Source organism: Triturus cristatus, chromosome 3_1, assembly GCF_964204655.1.
Source record: "Triturus cristatus chromosome 3_1, aTriCri1.1, whole genome shotgun sequence".
Taxonomy (NCBI): Eukaryota; Metazoa; Chordata; class Amphibia; order Caudata; family Salamandridae; genus Triturus; species Triturus cristatus.
In genome coordinates, this window is record NC_140583.1 from 575,154,981 (window position 1) to 575,168,823 (window position 13,843).

General features: G+C 48.6%; 1 protein-coding gene across 2 annotated transcripts in view; it reads left to right on the forward strand.

The window, feature by feature from the left end:
- CHD2 (chromodomain helicase DNA binding protein 2) overlaps positions 1 to 13,843 on the forward strand; it is a 1,941,047-nt gene that overhangs the window by 1,088,310 nt on the left and 838,894 nt on the right. For both annotated transcript variants that reach the window (XM_085644496.1, XM_085644497.1), the window contains one exon: positions 5,757 to 5,798. In XM_085644496.1, coding sequence (XP_085500622.1) covers positions 5,757 to 5,798 — 42 coding nt within the window. The remainder of the gene's footprint in view (positions 1 to 5,756; positions 5,799 to 13,843) is intronic.

Genomic DNA, 13,843 nt, shown 5'->3' on the forward strand with positions numbered 1-13,843 from the left:
CGCCCTCGGGCCCGGCTCCGAAGAAATATTAGCCTGTAGGTGGCTCGGGGTCGAGCAATCCACATGTTATGGTCCCCAGAACACCTTCGGCACCGAAGACTCAACACCTATCGGCACCGAAGCAGACTCCGAAACCATCGATGCCGAAATCTCCACCGGCACCGAAACGTTCTTCGGCACCGAAATCCCCGCCGGCACCGAAATCCCCGTCGGCACTGAAAAGTTCTTCGGCACCGAAATCATCATCGGCACCGAAACCATCATCGGTACCGAAAAAAGTCCATAAAGACTCTACCGATCATCCGAAACATAGATCGGAACCAAAAAAGTCGGCTCCAAAGCCACTTTCGGACAATGAAGAACTTTTTCGCCCTGATCCCACGCAAAAAAAGGATTTATATCAATCCAAAAACCGGACATGTCACCGCTGTGCCGTACAAGAAAAGGAAGCTGGACACAACACCTCCTCCAGCTCCCATAAAGAAGAAGGACTTCGCCACCTCACCCATTCGTCCTTCCTCTCCTATATCACCTCTCATGCCACCCCCCCTGCCCCCATATCCTTCTCCTCTACCATCTCCTTCACATACACCACCTCCACAGGATGATGATGGTGACTTGGGGGGAGGGGGTGATCCGGATGACCTTAATGATCCTAATGATCCTTTCACACTCCCGGATACGGCACCCTTAGATGACTGGGCTTACCCTTTACCTGATATTCCTGATCCCACTACATACCCCTCCAAACCCTCCCCTCCTGATGACCACCTAGGGTTTGGGCAGCTGATAAACAGGGCAGCGCTTTTTCATGGCGTCACCATGCACTCAGATACACCCGGAGAGGACTTTCTTCTAGACACATTCGAACAGTCGCAAAAATCAGTTCAGATCTTGCCCATGATTAAGGGAGTCATAAAACACGCCACAGAGGTTTTTAAAGACCCTGTTAGAGCTACGGTTCTTAACCCCCGAATTGAAAAAAAATATAGACCTGCCCCACAGGATCCCGCGTACATTAAAGCACAGCTCCCTCTAGACTCTTTAGTAGTTTCAAACGCAAGAAAGCGGGCTAACTCCCAAACAACAGGAGACACACCGCCCCCAGACAAAGAGTCAAAGCTATTAGAGGCCTCGGGTAAAAGGGTTGCAGCACAAGCTGCTAACCATTGGCGTATTGCCAACACACAAGCCCTATTAGCCCGATATGATAGGGCTCATTATGATCAGTTAGAAGATCTTTTACAACACCTGCCAGATCAGTACATATCCCAGGCCAATGACCTCATCCAAGAGGGAAAACTCATATCTAACGCATCAATCAAATGTGCACTAGACGCCGCGGACACTGCTTCTAGGGCGGTCAACACAAGCATACTACTTAGACACCATGCATGGCTACGTATTTCAGGCTTTAAGCCGGAAGTACAAACAACAATACTTGGTCAACCATTCAACCAAGAGCAACTATTTGGACCCGCAGTAGATACTGCACTAGAGAAGATGAAACAAGATAACGAGACTGCTAAATCAATGGGAGCATTGCAGTCTCCACAACCGCGAGGCTCCTTTCGACGCTCCTTCTATAGGGGAGCCTCCAAAAATGTTGGAACAGACACCTCTTCCACTTTCAAAACCTCTGCACAAACATCCCCTAACAGAGGATATTTTAGAGGAGGATATAGGGGAAACAACACCAAGGGCCGAGGTCGGGGCAATACCAACACCCGCACCTCACCAGCCACTAAACAGTGACTTGCCCCCACTCCCCCCGGATCATTCCACTCCGGTCGGGGGAAGACTCCAACATTTCCTACCTGTCTGGAATTCCATTACAACAGACAAGTGGGTAAGACAAATTATCCAGTTTGGTTACTGCCTCGAACTCACAAACACCCCCCCCCCCCCCCCCCACATGCCACCCAAACACTGTCCAATGTCACCACACCATCTTACACTCCTCAAACAGGAAATTCGGTCCTTACTCCAAAAACACGCAATAGAACCAGTTCCACTCCAACATCAGGGTACAGGAGTATATTCTCTATACTTCCTAATTCCCAAAAAGGACGAGACCTTAAGACCCATACTCGACCTCAGACTACTAAATCAGTACATACACTCAGATCACTTCCATATGATCACTCTCCAACAAGTCCTCCCACTACTTCAACAAGACGACTTCCTTGCCACATTGGACCTCAAGGACGCATACTTTCACATCCCCATGCATCCTGCTCACAGGAAGTACCTAAGATTTGTGGTAGACGGACAGCACTATCAGTTTACTGTCCTCCCATTCGGAGTAACAACTGCACCCAGGGTATTCACCAAATGCTTAGCAGTAGTGGCAGCCCTCCTCAGGAGACAACAAATCCATGTCTTCCCGTATCTCGACGATTGGCTCATAAAAGCCAATACTTTCGACAAGTGCGTTCTCCACACTCACCGCACTATTCAAACCCTACACGACTTGGGATTTACCATCAACTATCCCAAATCTCAACTGCTACCCTCCCACATACATCAATATCTGGGAGCCACCATAAATACTTCCAAGGCCATAGCTTATCCCAGCACAGCCAGGATAGCCAACATACAAAACCTTATCTTAAAATTTCAAACTCACCACTCTCTTCCAGCAGAAGTGTTTATGCAACTGTTAGGCATGATGGCGTCATGCATCTCCATTGTCCCTCACGCACGGCTTCAAATGCGTCCCTTGCAAGAATGTCTAGCACAACAGTGGAACCAGGCTCACGGACAACTTACCGATCTGGTGTTGGTGGACAGTCGCTCACTGAAATGGTGGAACACCATCAACCTGTCCAAAGGGCGACCGTTCTTAGAGCCTCTTCCACAAGTAGTGCTGACGACCGACGCATCTCTCACAGGGTGGGGAGCCAATCTCCTTCAACACACCACTCAGGGCATAAGGACCACTCAACAAAAACTGCTCCATATCAATCACCTAGAACTTCTAGCGGTGTTCCTAGCACTGAAATCCTTTCAAGTACATCTAAGGAACAAAACTATCCTCATCCGCACAGACAACATGACGACCATGTATTACATACAAAAACAGGGGGGGACACATTCTCTCCAACTGTCCCAACTCGCACAGAACATCTGGAGATGGGCAATTCCCCAAAACATCTACCTGCTAGCGGAACACCTTCCAGGGGTTCACAACCAGGTTGCCGATCTCCTAAGTCGACAGACACAACAAATCCACGAATGGGAATTACACCCCAAAGTCCTATTCCCATTCTTCCAAAAATGGGGCCAACCAGACATAGACCTGTTCGCCACACACGAAAACGCAAAATGCCCAACCTTCGCCGCCAGGTTTCCACACCCACAGTCGAAGGGCAATGCAATATGGATGAACTGGTCAGGCAGATTTGCGTACGCTTTTCCGCCTCTCCCACTCATTCCATTTGTGGTACGCAAGCTCAAACAACAGCTCTCTAAAACTAATTCTAGTAGCTCCCACTTGGGCACGTCAACCCTGGTTCACGACACTTCTGGAACTATCGCTAGTTCCACATCAAAAACTGCGCCTTTCCCCGGCCTTATTAACCCAGAACCATGGAGAAATCAGACACCCAGATCCACAGCAACTGAACTTGGCGATCTGGCTCCTGAAGTCTTAGAGTTCGGTTACCTCAACCTCCCACCAGACTGTATGAATATCATAAAAGAAGCTAGAAGACCTACTACTAGGGCATGTTATGCGGCAAAATGGAAAATATTTGCCATTTACTGCACTAACAATAATGTACGTCCACTGGATGCTTCCATCCAAAACATTATTTGCTATTTACTACACTTGCAAAGATGCAATTTAGAGTATTCCTCCATACGTCTACACCTAGCAGCGTTAGCAGCCTACTTACAAAATAGACAACACTTGTCACTATTTAAGGTACCAGCCATCAAAGCCTTCATGGAAGGTCTCAAAATAATTATTCCTCAAAGATTACCACCTTCCCCAGTGTGGAATCTAAATATTGTTCTAACAAGACTCATGGGCCCTCCATTTGAACCTATGCATAAATGCGAACTACAATTCCTTACATGGAAAGTGGCTTTCCTTATCGCAATCACATCCCTGCGAAGGATAAGTGAGATACACGCCTTAACTATTGAAGAACCATTCCTACAACTACATCGTAACAAAGTGGTTCTTAGGACAAACCCAAAATTCCTACCGAAAGTCATTTCCCCTTTCCATCTTAAGCAATCAGTCGAACTGCCAGTCTTCTTCCCTAATCCAGACTCAGTAGCTGAGAGAGCCCTTCATACCTTAGATGTTAAAAGAGCCTTGCTTTATTACATCGACAGAACCAAACCTTTTCGCAACACCAAACAACTGTTTGTTGCTTTCTCTTCACCACATAAAGGCAACCCCATTTCAAAATCGGGTATAGCCAGGTGGATAGTTAAATGTATCCAAATATGTTACCAAAAAGCTAAACGCACTCTTACAGTTCCCCCTAGAGCGCACTCCACGCGTAAAATAGGGGCTTCCATGGCATTCTTAGGGAACATTCCCTTAGAAGATATTTGCAAAGCAGCCACATGGTCTACCACACACGCCTTCACTAAACATTACTGTGTTGATGTGCAATCCAAACAACAAGCTTCCGTAGGCCAAGCTGTCCTAAAAACTCTATTCCAAACTGCTGCAACGGATACAGGTGACCACCGCTAGGGGAGACACTGTTATATAGCCTATCCTAAGTGTGTGATCTGCAGCTCATATGCCTCAAACAGAATATGCTACTTACCAGTATGCATCTGTTCTTGGCATGTAGAGCTGCAGAGCCACACACGCCCACCCGCCTCCCCGGGACCTGTATCTGTTCCAGCATTGTCTTAATTAGACATTACACATGGACATCCTTTCTCTATATTCTTATACACTCCATCATTTCCCATCATGGCGAAAAACAATCTGAGGATGGAGTGGATTCCCATGCGCACTGTTGTCCAGAGGAGGAGTCACCTATCTCGTGACCAAAAGGCTTCTTCCGAAGACAACAACAACCTGCAATAATCCGAGCCCAACACCAGATGGCGATCTTATCCTAAGTGTGTGGCTCTGCAGCTCTACATGCCAAGAACAGATGCATACTGGTAAGTAGCATATTCCTTCTACATGCCAAGAACAGATGCTTACTGGGTAAGTAACATAATCCTTATGAGTTTAAAGAAGCTTTGGAATATGTTTTGGCTGCAGTTGGAAAAAACACAATGCCTGTGTATTCTACCTGTAAAATAGCTCTAAAGAATTTAGCTTTAGGTTTAATACTGGTTTCAGTGTCTGCTTGTTTCAACATTCGTGTTAGTTTGCTGTACAAACAACATTTTGCAGGCTGAGGTTTTAAAGGAAAACAGTTACCTAAGTTAGTATTCAGACCATCCTTAGCCACACTATCTGTCTATTAGGCACAGTCTCAGCATTTGTTGATAATCTATGTATTTGATCTTCAAATATGTCTGTACATTGTCTGCAATGTGTAAAGAATCGAGAAAAGTGGCAAAGAATTCAAACATCATTAACGAGTCTGTCGTCTTGATGTCTCATTTTGGTTGCGACTATACTGAGCGAAAAGGAACAATATTTTTAATCTGGTTAACCTGTGAGCATCAGTCTATGTCATGAATATGTCAATGATGATCAGCCAATAAATTGTCAAAAGCCTTGCTCTTTGTCCAGATTCTGATGGATGTTTTTGCTCCAACTATAGGTTTATCAAGGCTTATAAGAAGTTTGGCTCTCCCTTAGAACGGTGAGTTCTGCAATGTTCAAGAATGTCTAATTAGCAAGTGGTATGCAGGGAAATTTAGAGATCTACCTCCTTAGTGTTGTATCCAAAGAAGTTTCTGGATACTGGACTGCTGCTTCAATTTTATTAGAGAGTGATTTAAATGGAGCTATGTTTTGTCTCTGTGTTCAGCCTATGGTTTAGAATAGATACAAGTTAAGTGCATAGGAGAGAAGAATAGCATGTCACTGTCAAGAATTTTGCTAACTTTAATTTTCTAAAGTATAAATCCTCATAGAAAACGTCAGATAATGTCAGAACTCTATGGGTCTCATGTGAAGAAAAATAATCAATTGAAAATGATGTACAGTAAAAATATCTTAGATTGATCTTTGCTTGAGCCTGTTGATATTCAAAGTAACCACTTGCTTGGATGAAAGAATCACCTCCATGGTCTTTTGAAATAGTGGTTTTATTTAAATGAAATGTTTTGCTTCACAAATGTGAGATTGTATTTATATGTGGGTTTATCCAAAAACGGGTACAGCAAGTGCCAGTCTTTAACTCATGCTGTAAAGAAAGACTATTTAATTTTGCAAAGAAATGCAACCCACATGAAGCCAACTGCGACCAGGCTAACTTCTGCTCTTTTAAGTGATCAGAGAACATCTAGAGTAAAATAAAGTATGCAATTTGCATCGATAATCCTTCCACAAAACATGCAGTTTATTTTACATCATACCTCGCATCTTCACAACAAACAAAACACTACCCAATATGGAAAAAAGATATAAAAGTACTGATTGATAATTGTCTGCAAATGGCCAGCGATTAAAGGGACAGCTCCATTATGCTTACAAGTTACATTTTTTTTTTTTACAAATGTTGTCACCATAATCTCCATATGTTCTGTACCCGAAATAAAGAAACTGTTGGTTTGATGGTCTAGTAATTGGTTTGTAATGGATAGTCCCAAAATACCTGGATCGGTGATACAACAGTATTACAGTATAATTGGAGCATTTACAGTGCAAATATGGAGGCATAGATTACCTTTTTCTTCAAACATTTTTCCAGCAGTTTCAGACTAGTTAATCATTCTTCAGCAATATTAATTGTTGCCAACTACAGAATACACATGTAAGATATCCAGCTCCTAGTCCTCTTGCATCCAAGATCATTTGAACCCTTGTTCTTTAATCATTTGAACCCTTATAATGTATATGTAATTTTTGCAAATTGTCTTTATTGTTAGATTGTAAATGTAACAATCTAGCAGTTAAGTTACACACTATTGCATTCAGGACTTATTAGAGAATGAATAATATGAGTAGGTGTGCATCTTATCTTGCAGAATAATAGGTAGTAAAGGCCAAGGCATTAGCCCAAACGTCATTCTGTTTTTTTTTAAAACTGGGAGAGGCCCTACTATCCAAGGGACAGGGTGCCCAATATAGTAACAATGAAAATTATTCCCTTGGACCAACTACCAACCTTTAAACCATCTCCATATAGGTAGGATATACCGATTACCAAAAGTACCACCTATAAACTAAATTCTGCAGTAGGGGATCTCTGTGTATAGTCATAATCTAGTGAATAGTCCCGCCCATGTGCGTGGACCCCGGAGCAATAAAAAATAATCTCTTAAGGTGTCAAATCATGCAGACCTGCATCCACCTTTAAGAGAGAATTTAATTTAAAGACAGATAATGCAGCCTATACCCACAGGCTACACTGTCCAGTACTTCAACTAGAATTCCACCAACATCCACAAACAGCACTGCCTGCCCAGCTTTTCTCCACAAAGGAAAAAACCCTGCCTCTACCAGCAAAAGCCTCTGGAATGATAGAGAGGAAGGAATGGACAGACAAGCCCCATAGGCTGCCATTATGTGGCTGAGAACAGGATACTGTGCCTTTAAGAAAACTTTCCAGAACTTTCCCAGTATCCCAGAATGCACAGCAGGTCCCTTTTACTCTCAGTTCATCTGCCCTGGCATCCGAGTCCAGACAATAATGCGCAGCAAAGGTATGGACCGACTTCCAAGTGGCCGCCTTGCATGATTTGACACCTTAAGAGATTATTTTTTATTGCTCCGGGGTCCATGCACATGGGCGGGACTATTCACTAGATTATGACTATCACAGAGATACCCCTACTACAGAACTGGAGTTACAGAAAAGTAACTACTCCATCCTACCTATAGACATGTCTCGGATTACAATAGCCTCATATTTTCAAGAAGTCTTAAATGTTATTCTCTACTATTATAGAACACTTTCTCCGCCATTATACACAAATCTGTGTTTCAGACCCACACCTTATGGTTTGGAACTACACTTTAGTTCCAAAACTCAACTCTGCCTCGCCTTACCACTGTTTGCCTCACATACAGCTTTTTTTTTTTTTTGATAAACAAGTTTTTATTGTTTTGAGTGATACAACATAAAAACTTTGAGCCTTTCGAACCACCACCTTACAACAACATAGCATGAGAACACGCCAAATTCCCGCCCCCCCCGGCACCCACCCCCCGACCCCTCCCCCCGAACAGCTCGCTCATGGTACATTGCCCAGCCATTTCCCCCAGACCTTTCGGTATTTCTTTGGGCAGCCCCTTGCCTGATAGAGAGTCCGTTCCTGTGTCGCACACCAGTCCACTCCGGTGCTCCATTTGGCTAAGCTAGGCGGCTGCGGTTGCTTCCATGCCGCAGCAATGTCACGTTTCGCTACCATTAACGCTGTCGTGAGGAATAACTTCTCCGAGCGTGTGGCGTCCAGGCCCTCAGTGACGCCCAGTAGGGTATGTCGAGGGTCATGTGGCACCTCCCACCCCAAGACCTCCGTGAGCTCGGCTTCAATGCCCCTCCAGTACCCCCCTCCCCAGTTCCGGACAAGACCACACCATATGGATGAAGTCGGCCGGCTCAAAGCCACAACGGGGGCAACGGTGCAGGCGAGCCGGTGTGAGGTATGCAGTGTGGAGGTAATAAATCTGAATAAGCCTCAGTTTGGCGGAGGCCGTCACCAGCCTGGGGGCCATAAGGGCATCCCGCCAGTCGGCCTCGTCCAGGGGACCCACCCACCCCTCCCATCGTTCCTTGAGGCCTTCTCTGGACATGGGGGTATTGTTAATAAGAGAACGGTATATCCTGGAAATACCCCCCCTCCCCAGGTTGCCCAGCATGACTTGAGCCTCCGGGGGGCTGTGGTCCGGCAGCCTAATGTCCAGTTAAGTGCGTATGGCGTGTCGCAGTTGGAGGTACTTATAAAATTGGGATGAGTGGAGGGAGAAGCGCGCCTGCAATTCTGGGTATGAGCACATGCGTCCCCCCCGCCAGACATCTCCCAGCTGGGAAATGCCGAGTAGATCCCATGATCGAAAGCCCTCCAGTTCCGCAACGCCCCGCAACCATGTCCCGTGCCAGAGGGGGGTGGCGTGAGTCAGCTTCCCTGTCCACCGGGTGTGGCGAAGCGCTGCTCGCCAAGCCAGGAAGATCGCTTTGGTGATGTCTGGGCAGGAGGCCGGGACGGGGGCGCCGTACAGGCGGTCCTGAATACGGGAGAAACCCAGGTCCTCTAATTCCACTCTGTAGGCCGGGTCGGACCATCCCCCCCCAAACCAATCATGGACAACCAGGAGGCGGGTGGCCAGGTAGTAGAGGTAGAGATTGGTCATGCCCAGACCCCCATCAAAGGTGGGCAGGCGACACACCGACAGGGCCAACCGTGGTCTCCCACCACCCCAGAGAAATCTCGTCGCCATCCCGTCCAGCTCGCGAAACCAAGGCCTTGGAAAGGACAAGGGAGTGTTTTGCAACACATATAGGAACCGGGGGAGGATCATCATTTTGTATAGGGCCACCCTCCCCAGCGGGTTGAGCGGAAGTGATTGCCATCTCGCCAGATCTACCTTGGCTTTCTTGACCAGGGGGGTCACGTTAAGCGCCCAGCTCAATTCCGAGAGAAGGGAGATCCAGATGCCCAGATATTTGAAGGACAACCGGCGGAGGGGAATAGTGTCCTGCCAGTCGAAACATTCCCGGGAGTGGTGCAGGGGCACAAGGACCGATTTTCGCAGGTTTAAGTAGAGGCCAGATGCGCGGCCAAAGCGGCCCAAGAGGTGTAGAGCGCGCGGTCCCGAGCGCGCCGGATCACCAAGGTACATCAGGACGTCGTCCGCGTAGAGGGCGATTTTGTCCGCCTCCAGGCCCGGCCACTCCCAGCCCTGAAGGAAAGGGTCCGTTCTGATCAGGGCAGCAAGGGGTTCCATCGCAAGCGCGAAGAGAAGGGGCGATAGTGGGCACCCCTGCCGCGTCCCCCGGCCGATCCGGAATGGCCCCGACAGCGCCCCGTTAACCAATACTCTGGCGCGGGGGCACGCGTAAAGGACCCGCACCATTCCCACGAACTTGGGACCGAAACCCATGTGGGTCAGGACGTCAAACAGGTAGGCCCACCCAACCGAGTCAAAAGTTTTTTCGAAATTGGCGAGCAGGAGATTGAGATAAGGAGGTAGGCGATGGCGGTGAGCCAAGGCCACGTGATGGCGACGGAGGCAGTGGCGAGTGCCCCGGTTTAGCATAAAACCGCATTGGTCCGGGTGGACCAAGCACGACAAAAAGGGCCGGAGCCGCTGGGCCAGGACTGCCGCGTAAAGCTTGATATCAGTATTAATAAGAGAGATCGGCCGGTAGGCCGATCTATCACTGGGTGGCTGCGTAGATTTGGGCAGGACCACAATCGTGGCTATGTCGGCTTCCAGGGGGAACGAGCCTTTCTCGACCGCCTCCACAAAGAGACCACACAGCCGCGGGACCAGGTGATCTTTATAGGTGGCGTAAAACTCCTGGGGGAAGCCATCCGGCCCCGGGGTCTTCCCCGCGGACCTACGCCCTATCGCATCCTCGATCTCTTCAGGAGATATGGGCACCTCCAGACTCTCCCAGTCTCCTGGCCTAAGTTGGTTAAGTCGTAAGTTACTGGCGGCGAGCAGAGAGGCCAGGGAAAGGTCCGGTGCTCGGGCCCGATACAGCTGCGAATAGTACTGGGCGAAAGCTTCCGCTATCGCCACGGAGGAGGATTGGAGCACGCCATCGAAGTCGGCAACCGCCGGGATGATGCGCGACGCCCTGGGGTAAGTGGCCAGCCGATGCAGCAGCGCACCGTTCTTATCGCCCTCGCCAGCGAGGATTGCCAGAGGAGCTTGGCCGCGTCAATTGCCGTTGGCGAATCTCATCACGTAGAAGTCGCAGTTGTCGAGTCCCGGCCGGATCCCCGGACTCGGAGAGAGATTGCTCCAGTCGCAGTGCTCGGGCCTCACAGGCGGTGAGCTGCTGCAGTTGCGTCTGGCGGTGCCGTACCACGTGCGCCTTGGCAGCCTCCCTAATGGTCGCATTACAGGCCTCCCACAGGGTGCCCGCCGAGGAGACCGAACCTTCATTGTCACCATAATAGTGCGTCAGCGCGGACCCCACCTCCTTACGGAGCAGCTTGTCCTGGAGGAACCAAGCGTTAAAGCGCCACATCTGGCGGGCCACGCGGGGCGGGGGGCCCAGACCCAGGAGGACCGGAGAGTGATCAGATATCCCTCTGGGGAGGATGCGGATGTCCTGGATGCCTACACAATCGGCGGGGGGGGACGAAGATCACGTCAATGCGTGCATGAGTGTGATGGGCGGCCGAAGTATGAGTGTATTGACGCGTGTGCGGGTGCCAAATCCGCCACGCGTCGCACAAGCCCTGAGCCTCCGCCCAACCCGCCAGCTGCTTTGCCCGTGCGGCGCGGGAGTCTGAAATCGGACCCGATGAGTCGAGCTGCGGGGCCGAGACTGCGTTGAAATCCCCCCCAATAACAATAGTGCCCGGTGGGAGAGTTGCCAGCAGAGATGCGACATGGGATAAAGCCTGAGACAGCCCGGAGGTCGGCGCGTAGAGCGACAGGAGGCTGATCGGCCGACCCTCAAGCGTGCCGCAAACGGCAATCCCCATTCCGTGGGGGTCGTGGATCACCCGGGTAAAAACAAGAGGGAGGGAGCGGCGCAGCAGGACAGCGACCCCCCGCGAGAACCCGGAATGCCACACCCAGTCATACCCATAGCGCACCAGAAAGGGACATTTCTCGCCAAGCAGGTGGGTTTCTTGAAGCATGAGCACATCTACCTCTGCGCGCTGGGCATATTTAAGGACGGCAGTGCATTTGAGCCTGTCCAACAGGCCGTTCACGTTCCAGGACAGGATGCGCAGCTGGGCCTTGGGAGCTAGGTCATCCATGACAGCGGTGGGAGCGGGCCGCGCTGGGAGCGAAGCGGCCAGGGGACGCCGGGAAGACACCCAATGGCGCGGGTGTGCAAGGACGGAACAAGGTACATGCGGGCCCCAGAGGGACGACGGAGCTCGCGCTAGGGGAAGCCAGCGGACGGCGGCAGAAAACGAGCGACGGCGGAGTGCGTGTCAGTGTTTGTATGGAGTATCGTGGCGACACTTGTGGTGTGGTGCTGCATGAGAGGCCCAGTGGAGAACAAACCCAAACCACACAAAACACCCTCCCAAGGAGGAACAGCCAACTAAAACCCAACCCCGACCCCCCACCCCCCACCCTACACTTCGAGAAACACATACAGCTTTTTACCATTTTTCAGGGGTATATGCTCATCCCATATGCCTGTTAATGGCCATTCAGAATGTGTCACAGGAAACGTGATCACTTTTTTCCTAGAAGGCCACTTTCTGGGGGAATTCTCAGATTTTATGACAAAATAATTTTTCTTTTACCACATTTTCTCAGACAATCTTCTCTAGAGGCTGTTACTTTACAGGTTTTGTATGAGTGTGTTAAATATGATTTAAGATTTTCAGCTGTACTAATCTAAACCTTAGCCATATTGGTTCGTCCTGAGGATATCTACAAGCTTCTTCCCATTCTTCATCTTTCATTACACTTAAATCATTCCCCCATTTTCCCCCCAATATGATATAAGTATTGCTTATTAAAGTTTTATATATCTTGGATTCTGCCTTGGCCAAGAGCTGCTCTGATACAACTCTTTATTATAGCGGAGCACTATCCTGTAGGTTCCTAATAAATGCCAGAGGTTTGTAGGTAATCCAAGGCAGGCTTTATTGAATATAACCACCGACACAGACAGGTCTGCTCTCCAGCGTTTCTCAGGTCAGAATGCTTGACTTAACGATGAGCTTGTGAGCTTCACATTCTGTTACTAACAACTAAAAGTTCTATTAGATCTATACTAATGCATGCAAGTAAATTACAACAGTTCCTCAACTTTTTGGCATACTTCTGCATACTTCTGCATACTTCTGCATGGTGTGTTTTAGCTGTGAATATCTGAATTTTTCAGTGTCATCTTGAGAAAACTCTGCCTGAAGGCCCTCTGCCTCAGACATAGCCAACTATTGACATGTCATTCATGTTCCATATCTTGACTATTTCTCCACCTCTTCCTCTCTCACCTCATATGCATTCTCCTCAGGGGTCCCCAGAGTTTTACTCTAACACCAGCAGTCCAAACCTTTATTCTCCAGCTGAGAATTTTGCCTTGTTTTCCCCTGGTGCTTCAGGAGATCGCTGGGAGGATTACTATGTGGTCCCAACGACCGATCTCGACTTTAACCACATCCCTGTCCGTGCCTCCCCAGACCTCTCCCAGATGACACGATGGCATACCACAGCGTTATCTAAATTGTGGCCACCTACCATAAGATAGTCATGTGTGCCACCTTTGAAAAAGATGACTTCCTAGGGGAGACACTGTTGAAGATGAAGCTTTCTGTACAGTAACTTTCAGTACTCCAGTGGATGATTAAATCTGCCCCTGAGATATTTAAAGAGAGGGTCAAATATTGTATGGTCATGCCGTCAAGAAAAAATACAAACCACCCCCTCTGACTCACTTTCCATCAGGGTCATTTGCCACCTGACTCCCTAACGGTCAACCCTAGGAAGAGAGCAGCAGCTCAGGCCCCCAGGAACGCTCCACTTCCTGACCAGGAGAACAAGTGGACTGATGCTGATGACAAGAGAATGGCGGTAGGTTCAACCATG